Source organism: Octodon degus, unplaced genomic scaffold (genome assembly GCF_000260255.1).
Source record: "Octodon degus isolate 3935 unplaced genomic scaffold, OctDeg1.0 scaffold00178, whole genome shotgun sequence".
NCBI classification, from domain to species: domain Eukaryota; kingdom Metazoa; phylum Chordata; class Mammalia; order Rodentia; family Octodontidae; genus Octodon; species Octodon degus.
The window spans coordinates 890,990-901,305 of NW_004524754.1; the positions used below are offsets into that span (position 1 = coordinate 890,990).

A 10,316-nucleotide genomic window follows, 5' to 3' on the forward strand; every position below is an offset into this window, starting at 1 on the left:
TCAGGGGTGGACGGGGTGCGCGAGTGGTACCGCTTCCACTACATCAACATCCTGGCTCGGCTGGCCGACACCTCACCCTCACTGGAGGAGGAAGCGCTGGGCAACTTCATCTTCACCTGCCGCTTCAACCAGGCCCCGTGCACCCAGGCGTGAGTCTGCCCCAAGATCACTTTTGCTGCCCTCTGCAGGGTCTGAGGACAGTGGATCCATCAGCTTGCCCTAGGAATTGAGATCTAGCTTTAAGAAAGCAGGGCTGGAGTGCGAGGCTTGGTCTTTCAGAGGCTTCTTCCTCACCTAGGGGGCAGTCCTGTGCTGAGGTAGTTGCTTACTGTCTTGGCCACGTGATGCTGAGCATTGCACATTGTTCCCCGTAGTCTTTCTCTCTGAAAACAAAAGACAAAAAGGAGACTCATTCAATATTCATTTGACAAATATTTTTGACTTTTTGAACTATGTGTCAAATACTGTTCTAGGTATCTGAGATATATATATATATAAGGGGAAAAATACAGTCCTTGCCCTTAGCGCCTTGTACTAGAGCAGGCAGCTGGTGATGGGGACAGCACAGCCGGAGAACAGCAGCAGGGCCAGGTGCCACCTCCTCAGCCCCACCACTCCATGGTGCCCACACACTGTGCTTGTGTGGTTGCTGTGTTTGTTTGAGGACAGAAGCTGGCAGCTGGGAAGCCAGGCAGATCAGTCTGAGTCAGGCCACACCCGCCTCCCCAGCCGTCACTGCCCTCTTGCAGTTCTCTCCCTGTGCCGGCCTGCTGGGCTGGTGTTTTCCATCAATAGAGTCCAATGTCCATCTTGGCCCTGACACTTAGGTCACCTCTTCCTTTCTTTCCTGAGTTATTGCCACCATTCTGCCAAGGCCTTTCTACCTGTGAGCCCTCTTTTGTCCTGTAGACTCAGGAAGTATCTTAGTTTGTTTTCTGTTGCTATAACTAGGTACCATGGGCTGAGTAATTCACAAAGAAAAGAAACATTTCTTATAGTCTTGGAGTCTGGGAAGCCTGAGAGAGTGGCACTGGCATGATGAGGCCCCATACAACAAACCATGGAAAACAGAAGGGTTGCTGACCTGCACTTGTGCATTTGAAAGAGAAAGCATGGGGCCAGGGAGATGGCTTAGTGGAATAAGCGCTTCCCTGGCAAGCGCAAGGGCCTGAGTTCAATCCCTGGTTCCGCCAAAAAGAAAAAAAACAAAAAACAAAAAACAAAAAAAAACCAAAAACAAAAACAGAGAAAGCAGGAAAGTGGGGCCGGAGAGATGGCTCAGTAGAATAAGTGCTTGCCTGGCAAGTGCAAGGGTCTGAGTTCAATCCCCGGTTCCACCAAAAAACAAAAAAAAAAAAAAAAAAGAAAGAAAGAAAGCAGGAAGGACAGGCTCAAATGTAGAACAGCCTTTCCCACAATAACTAACACTTCCTCCATGATGGCATGGAGCCATCGAGGAGACCCAGTCACCTCCTGCTAAGTGCCCCCTGCAACCGGGGATTCAGCTTCTGACACATGGATTGGGACACACATCTAGCCACAATACACACACACACACACACACACACACACACACACACAAGCTTTGTATTCACCATACTTACTTTTCTATACTTCAACGACTCCAGTGAGGCCTGATCGAAGTCTTTCAGAGTCTCCAGGACATTTTGAAGCAAGTTGAACCTCCTTAGTATGATCTCCTCAGCCCTCTTCAAGCCCTGCACATTGCCTGCTGCGTGCGTGTGTGTGTGTGTGTGTGTGTGTGTGTGTGTGTGTGTGTTGGGGGGTCGTGGAACTCAAGCATCTTGGGCAGGAGCTCTACCATTGAGCTCCATCACCAATCCTTGTCTCTTCTTTAATAACTCTTTGCTGAAACACAGCTCCCAGGCCATAGAAGTCTTCCTTTTAGTGTGTAGTTTACTGGTTGTCAGTATAGCCAGAGTTGTGCAACCATCAGTACCAATTTTAGACCATTTTTGTCACCCCAAAAAGAAATCTGGTCTCCATTAGCAGTTCTTTTCCATTTCTACCCTTTCTGCAAGCCCTGGGGACTACTATCTGCTTCCTGTCACTATGGATTCTCTACTGTGACATTTCATATAAAGAGATACAGTACAGGGTCTTAAAAATTAAAAAAAAAACAGGGTCTTTTGTGACTGACCAACATGTTTTCATGGTTCATTCATGCTGTAGTACATATCAGAACTTCGTTTCTTCTTATGTTACATAATGCTGTATTGTATAGCTATGCCACATTTTTTGTTCATCAGTCCTTCAGTTGGGTTGTTCCCACTTTTTGATACTAGGGATGGGACCCAGACCTCCTATGTGCTAGGCAAGTGCTCTATCACTAAAACCTCGCTCCCAGCTCTGTTCCCATGGATGGGAGGTTTTGACAGGGTCTCACTATGTAGCCCAGGTTGGCCTTGAACTGGTGGAAGTCCTCCTGCCTCAGCTTCCCACGTGCTGGGATTACAAGTGTATGCCACCACACCCAGCTTGCTTCCACTTTTTTACTAGTATGAATAAAGCTGATATGAATATTCCTAAACAGGATTTTTCTTGGATGTATGTTTTCATTTCTCCTAGTGTGCACCTAGGAGTGGGACTTGCTGGGTCCTAGGGTAACATTTCACATCTCAAGGAAGGGCTAGATTTTGCCGAATAGCCTCAGTGACATTCCTGCAGCATTGTGTGAGGCCTCCAAAGTCTGTGCATCCTCTATTTGTTATTGTCTGTCTTTCTTTTCCACTTTAGCCATATTAGAAATCCTAATAAATTCACGATCAGATAGCTTTCAGTAAGTGCTAATGCACTTATTGTAGTTTGATCCTTAGCAACCCTGTGAGGTAGATATTTTATTACCCTCATTTTACAGATGAGACAGCTGAGGTACAAAGACAGTGAGTCACTCATTTGTTCCCATTTCGGATACTTGCTCGAGCTGGGACTCAGATGCAAGAAACTCTGTTCTGGAGCCTGTGCTCTTGACGATCCTACTAGTGGCAGCTTCTCACAAGCCACTACATATCAATGCTCCCAATGTATATTTTTGTTTGTATGTGTTTTGTAAAATTTGCATTTGATTTACATAAGTGATGTGCTAACTACACAATCTCATTGCTCCTCTTTAAAAAGAAAATAAGTAAGCTCTACACAACTCCTACCCATCCACATTGCTGCCCCGGTCTGCTGATGCACCTCCATGGTGCGGCCACTGCACCACGCCTGTCCCCTGTCCTGGCCAGTGGGTGTAGCGGCTCTTCAGGACTGGCCACTTCTGTAGCCTCCTCCTCAGCCCCTGCCTGCCTCTACCTCAAATGCAAATGCTAAAATATGCCCCAGTATTTCACACCTCTGCCTCTGCTTAGCTGTTAAGGCCAACAGGGTGTTCCAGATCATCTAGTTCCTTATTCTGCAAAGTGGTTTAGAATGGGATCTGGTCAAGGCCATGCTTCCGGAGCCCCACCCCTGCTCTCAGGCACGTGCAGCTCACAGGCAAACCCCCATCTCCGCCTTCCCCTGCTTCCATAGCCAGAGTCAGGAAGGCAGGCTAGCAGGACACAGAACCCACTCTGCCGGAGCGAGCTGCAGTCCCACACAGCCTCGAGCTTTGAACCTGTCATCAGCTCTCATGCTGCAGCAGCACTGCCTGTGTGGCGGCTTTCTCTTGAGCCCCACACCGGCTGCAGATGGGCCCTGGCCATAGCAATCTGGGACACGCTGATAATGAAAAGGTCTTTTGAAAACACCACAGCACAAGACTGCTCACCAGGCGGCCTGGAAGTCTAGACCAGTGAGGTCACATGGCCTAGGAGAGGAGTCTGGGCTGGCAGGTAGAGGACCCGGGTCCGCATCTCGGTCAATGGCACTGTCCATGTGACTTTGGGCCAGCTGCTGCAGGAACTTGTGTGATGAGAGAATGAGGCTTCCCTAGGCTGCTGCCTAGAGTGACAGGGATCATGGATAAACTCCCAGCCGTGTCAGCAGGTGATTGAGAACAAACAGCTCCCGGAGATGTAACTCCTGGAGGGGCTGAAAGCAGCTTCCTGTCTCATCTCTCTGCTCCACTGACCACATGTACTTTTCACTGATGCTGCTTTCTCTCTTTCCTGCTAAGGAATTACTCTCACTTCCACCACCCAATATACGGCAACTGCTACACTTTCAACAACAAGAATGACTCCAGCCTCTGGATGTCTTCCATGCCGGGGATCAACAATGGTGAGGAGTCCTGCCGCTGGCATGCCACCCTCTGCCCCTACCCTTCCTGCCACCCTGGCCACCCACTTTTACTCATCTTGGCTCACATCCTGGAGTGGCTACACACTTCCAGGACTCTCAGTCTTGGAAAGGGACTTCTCTGTTCGTTCTCCCTGAGGGCACTGCATGGTCTATCCCAGGCATGAGTAAAATCCTATCCCAGTCCTTCCTCCCCAGAGGCCAAGTCCTCCTGGCTTTGCTCCCCTTGGAGCTTAGCAAGCAGGCAGGATGGGCTGCTGAGTTTCTATCCTCTTCTCTCAGAGGCCCCCCCCCCCAACTCTGTTCCCTCCACACCTCCAGGTCTGTCCCTGACACTGCGTACAGAGCAGAATGATTACATCCCCCTGCTGTCCACGGTAACGGGGGCCAGGGTGACAGTGCACGGGCAGGATGAGCCGGCCTTTATGGATGATGGTGGCTTCAACCTGAGGCCTGGTGTGGAGACCTCCATTAGCATGCGGAAGGCAAGGACCACAAGGCATGGGGCGTGGGGGTCCGTGGGGGGAATGGGTCAGCTGAGCAGTCCCAGCCGTCGTGGAGTGGGTGCTCAGAGAATGGGGCAGTCCCCAGGAGCCAACTGAGGAGCAAAGGGGCCGGGGAAGGAGCCCTGCCTGGGTGAGAAGGCTGTGATGGGTGGTGGACATGCTTAGGTCCCAGGGTGTGCTCTGAGCCCTGTCTTGAGAGTGTAGGAGGGGGAGATGGGTGCTGGGGGTGCCTGGAATGTCTGGAGACGGTGAGGGATGGCAGGTGCTGGTGGAATAGAAGCCTGGACTGAGGGAAGAAGACCGAGAAGCCAGGCTGGAGCCTGGGCTGCTTGTTCTGACCTCTCCCCTCTGACCTCTGTATGTGTGGCTCACAGGAAGCCCTGGACAGACTTGGGGGCAATTATGGAGACTGCACTCAGAATGGCAGCGATGTCCCTGTCCAGAACTTGTACCCTTCCAAGTACACGCAGCAGGTGAGTCCGCCCTGTTCCAGTGGCCACTGGTGCGCAGGCCTACGCTGGTGGCCATGGGGAGGGGAGATAGTGGGGGGCTCCAGAAAGCCCAGCACAGGTGCAGCCAGGTGCAGCGAAGGGAGGGGGGTGGGCCAGGCCTCACCTTTCCTCCGTTCTCCACCTCTTCCAGGTTTGCATCCACTCGTGTTTCCAGGAGAGCATGATTGAGAAGTGCGGCTGCGCCTACATCTTCTACCCAAGGCCCAAGGGCGTGGAGTTCTGTGACTACAGGAACCACAGTGCCTGGGGTGAGTGGCTGCACCCAGACGCCCTCTCCCCAGATCCTCTCTCCTGGGCCACCTGACTGGGCGATGCTGTAGATCCTGCCTGCCCTGCCCACTTCTCCCTCTCCCTCTGCTTTCCAGCCCTTTGTCACCTGTCTGTATCCCGCACTTTCTACCTCCCTCTTCTATCTGTCCCTCCCTGTCAGTCTCTTTCTCCCCTGGTCTGTGCAGATTTGTTAGAATCTTTCTCCTTTGTCTGCAGCAAGAGGAAAGCCCCTTCCTTGCTGCCTGCTGAAGTACAAATACATTTACCCTTACTTCTTTTCTCCTCTCTCCCATCTCAGTCATTCCTTTTGAACAGTTTCTTTCCCTTTCATGATGTCCTTCTTCTCTTCCTCCTCCTCCTCCTCTTCTTCCTCCCCCACTCTTTTTTTTTTTTTTTTTTTTTTTTTTTTTGGGCAGAACTGGAGACTGAACTCAGGACCCTGTGCTTGCCAGGCAAGCATTTATTCTACTGAGCTATCTCCCCTGCCTCAGCTATCTTCTCATCCCTTCTGCTTCTTTCTTTTCATCTTTCTCTCTTGCTTTCTTCCTTTTCTTTTTCCTTCCTTTTTTTGAGACAGTGTCTCACTATGCAAGTCAGGATGCCTTGAGCTCACTTTGTAGCCCAGGCTGGCCTTGAACTCACAGTGACCCTCATGCCTCAGCCTCCCAAGTGCTGGAATTACAGGAATGTGCGGCCAAGGCTGCCCTCCTTTGTTTTCTGAGACAGACAAAAGCTTACTATGTAACCTGGGCTGACCTCAAACTCACAATCTGCCTGCCTCAGCTTCCCTAGGGCTCCTATTATCTTTTTTATCTTAATGGGTGTTAGATGGTTTTTCATTGTGGTTTAACCCCATTATTCTTACACAATAGTTGTTCCCATTTCTCTTCTGAGGTTTAGTTTTTGCTTACACAGCATATTTTATATGGTTGTAGCCAATTTGTTTTCTTGATTTTGCTTAATGTGTTAATAGTTTCTTGCTCTGACCCAGGATACATCAGGATAGTGCTGCATAAAGCTCTTGTGAAGTGGGAGGCTCTGGGGGACTGGGTGGAGAAGTCTGAGGTGCCCTCAGAACACAGGCCCCTCTCTGTACCCACAGGCTACTGCTACTATAAGCTCCAGGGCGCCTTCTCCTCCGACAGTCTGGGCTGCTTCAATAAGTGCCGAAAGCCGTGCAGGTGAGTGCCCCTGCTGCTAGGTTCAGGGCAGACAGTGGGCTGTGTGGCCAGGAGGATATTAGACATACAGCTAAACTTCTGAGTGGGAGAACCCCAATCCATCACTAAGCACATTTTTAGGCAGGTGTGGGTTCCACTCACAGCCCTACCATTTGGGAAGCTGAGGCAGGAGGATCACAAGTTTAAGGGCAGCCTGGGTTACACAGTGAGACTCTGCTTCCAAAACCAAAACCAAAACCAAATTAAATGCATTTCTTCATCCTCAGTGTGACCATGTACAAGTTATCTGCAGGTTACTCACGCTGGCCCTCGGCAACATCCCAGGTAAAGCGGGGAATGGAGGAATGGGAGGCATGCACGCACACGTGTGTGTAACACTGTGACCTCATAGCCGCCCCCATCCTTTCCCAGGACTGGATCTTCCAGATGTTGTCCCTACAGAACAATTATACCATCAATAACAAAAGGTCAGTCCTGCCTCATGATAATCCTGGGACAGGAAGCCTTGGGAGAAAGGACAGATCTGGGCAGAGGAACAGATGCAGCCAATTGGAAGAGGGTCTGAGAAGTTAACATTTTCTTCCTGCCTCTCCCTCCCTCCCAAGAAATGGCGTAGCCAAACTGAACATCTTCTTCAAGGAGCTGAATTACAAAACCAATTCTGAGTCTCCCTCTGTCACGGTAGGGCCTGCCCTGCTGAGCCTGTGGCTCTTCTGGGGGTCTCTGGGGTGGTTGGCTGGCTGGGAATGCAAGGGGTTGTCTCTGTGCAGGTGGAAAGGCTCAGGCCTCCATAGAAGAGGAGGGTGTGGCTGAGGAGGAGCTGAGAGGGGTGGAAGGAGGGGCTAGGGCTGGTGCATGAGGTCTTGGGTACAGGGGAGGCACCTGTGTGCCAGATGGTGGGGAGAAGCCCTGGCCTGTCTGGTCTGCCAGTCTCGCTGCCAGCTCTCTTCCGGATATGAGGCAGGGGCCCAGAGGTGGGGACACCGGGTGCCTGAGGGGACACACAGGCTTCTGGGTTGGCTCATCAGCTTCCCCTGTCTTGCCCTTCCCCCTTGCAGATGGTCACACTCCTGTCCAACCTGGGCAGCCAATGGAGTCTGTGGTTTGGCTCCTCCGTGCTGTCAGTGGTGGAGATGGCGGAGCTCATGTTCGACCTCCTGGTCATCACATTCCTCATGCTGCTGCGGAGGTTCCGGAGCCGCTACTGGGCTCCAGGACGAGGGGCCCGGGCTGCCAGGGAGGTCGCCTGTACACCCTCATCCTCCCTCCCTTCGCGCTTTTGTGCCCACCCTGCCTCCCCAGCCTTGACAGCCCCTCCACCTGCCTACGCCACCCTCAGCGCCTGCCCACCTCTTCAGGGCTCAGTGGAGGCTGGCTCGGGTACCTATGCTCTAGGGGAGCCCTAAGAGTTGGCATCCTGCCTCCTACAGAGACACCTGGGACCACCTGAGCTGCCCATGTGCCTGTGGTGCAGAGGGGGAGCTGGGGGAGGAGTGGAGAAGCTCGCCAGGCCCCCCACTCCACCCCAGTGAGTACGGACAAGGCTCCTTTGCCCTTGGATCAGTGGGGCCAAACTTGGAGTTGTGTCAAGGAACTTCCCTAGGAAACTGCGGCAACCAGGACAAAGCACAAACAAGGTGCACACAGAGCCACGCCTAGGTCCCCTCTCCAGTGACCTTGGGCCAGCCCCAGATTGACCTGGCCACACTGCTTCCAGGGACACAGACATGTCTGCTTCTATTCTTGAACTTGGGTGGGGAACCCCACCCAAAAGCCCCCTTTTTAGTTCTTGGGCAATTCCCCTTCCCTGACTGCTCAGGGCAGTGGCTGGAGCCGACTAGGTTAGTCAAGTTTTCCCAGATTCCTCTGGTCTCAGGCTCAAGACCCTCACAGAGCCATAGCCCAGTGCTGAGTCCCTCATACCTCTGCATGTCTGCTCAAGCGATTTCCTCAGCTTGGAAGTCTCCCCTGCCATCTCCTGGAGAGCTCTGCTGCATCCCTCAGCACCCTGTTTAGACACCATTACTTGTCTGATAGCCTGTTTCCTGCAGAACTGATCACCCCCTTCTTTCCAGATGCCTGTAACATACTATAACATCTACTGGAGCACTGATGTCATGTTATACTTTCCTGTTCATTTGTGTCTGCTCACCTGACTAGATGGTCAGGGACCGAGTTTTGTTCATTTACGTGTTCTCCAGGTTTAGCCTACCATCCTGCTTAGAGCAGGTAGGCAGGCGTTCAATAAATGTTTGTTAGGTAAAGCTGTGTCATGGAGAGCTGGGTGGTGCCCGTGAAGTGGGAATGGAGGAGATGCAAACCCTGGAGTCACTGCCCATACTTCCAGCAAGTCTTATGGAGCAGGAAGGCACAGGCCCCTGTGCCCCTTGGCTCACCATGGAGGAGAGCCTGGGGGATTCATCCACCCCTCTGTGGGTGAAGTGTCTGCTGAGTGCACATCCCCTCAATAGGCTGGAAGCAGGAGCCCTGTGCTTCTCCCATTCAAGGATCTCACTTCAGAGTGATCAAGACTACTCCACCCTCCCCAGCGTCCCAGCCTCCTCTCCTACTCCCTCTGCTCATTTGTCGAACACCATGCACTACTGTCTGCCCTCCTCCCTGTCAACTGCTGTCTGGGGTTGATGAGATTCAGGCCAGTTCCTTCGGAAAGCTCTGGGCCTGTGCAGCCTTGCTCACCTGGCATCACACAGCACATCTCCCACGCTCCTGGAGGATAGGTGGGTGGAGGGAGGGTGAGGGACGTCTGAAGGAAGCCTACCTTCCAGAGCCCCAGTTCCTCAGCCCATGCCAGCAGCAGAACTGGAACATGGAAGTGCAGTCTCATTTTCACTCATTCCACTCTCTCTGTCCTGAGGTGCCAGAAGAGAAGCAGGACCTGAGGGAACAGGACAAGGAGCCAGTGAAGGGCCATAGGGACACAGAAAGCATCCTAACCTGCACCCATGCGATGACTTGACTCCCCGTTTTTGGATTTATGATGCCAGAAATGGCTGCTCCAGCCACCCCCTCCTCAGAGCTCTTAGATGTGGCTGCCTTCAGCTGGGCCCCACATTATGCCCATGCCCTTTGCCCTGGCAGGGGAGGAGGACTAGGTGGACAGAGAGGGGTCTAGCAGGTTGAGGCTCCTTGGCTTCCACTTGGTGTACCCCCTATCCCCATCCCATCTGTGGGTTATGCCAAGGAGTTGGGTTAGGGCTCACGTGTTCTCAGTTTTTGGTGGGTGGGGTAGCTGGCCCAGGTTCATGCTTCTGACAGAACCACCTGAGAACTGAGCCTCCAGCCTCCCTGGGAAGGGTGGAGACCTGGATGACGAGATTGGGTGAGAACCCACGTCACCTGGACTCTGTCCAGTGCCCTTTCAGGTTTAGTGTGCATGTGTACGTCTACTGGTGTTCCTGTGTCTGTGTGAGTCCTGAAGAGGGACAAGCCTCTGCTGATGTGAAGCTCTGTGTGCGTGTGTGTGGTACTGAATATCAAACCCAGGGGCTCTAGCCTGAGCTACACCCTCAGCCCTCTTCAGTTCGAAGTCTCACTGTATTGCCCAGACTGGCCTAGAACTTTTGCTCCTCCTGCCTCAGCCTCCC

General features: G+C 52.5%; 1 protein-coding gene across 1 annotated transcript in view; it reads left to right on the forward strand.

The window, feature by feature from the left end:
- Nucleotides 1-9,148, forward strand: part of Scnn1a (sodium channel epithelial 1 alpha subunit) — a 24,494-nt gene extending 15,346 nt beyond the window's left edge. The window contains exons 4-13 of the mRNA XM_023703736.1: nucleotides 5-149; nucleotides 4,121-4,224; nucleotides 4,564-4,727; nucleotides 5,123-5,221; nucleotides 5,391-5,508; nucleotides 6,633-6,711; nucleotides 6,978-7,035; nucleotides 7,123-7,178; nucleotides 7,317-7,392; nucleotides 7,770-9,148. Coding sequence (XP_023559504.1) covers nucleotides 5-149; nucleotides 4,121-4,224; nucleotides 4,564-4,727; nucleotides 5,123-5,221; nucleotides 5,391-5,508; nucleotides 6,633-6,711; nucleotides 6,978-7,035; nucleotides 7,123-7,178; nucleotides 7,317-7,392; nucleotides 7,770-8,117 — 1,247 coding nt within the window. The 3' untranslated portion in view covers nucleotides 8,118-9,148. The remainder of the gene's footprint in view (nucleotides 1-4; nucleotides 150-4,120; nucleotides 4,225-4,563; nucleotides 4,728-5,122; nucleotides 5,222-5,390; nucleotides 5,509-6,632; nucleotides 6,712-6,977; nucleotides 7,036-7,122; nucleotides 7,179-7,316; nucleotides 7,393-7,769) is intronic.
- Nucleotides 9,149-10,316: the final 1,168 nt, after the last annotated feature.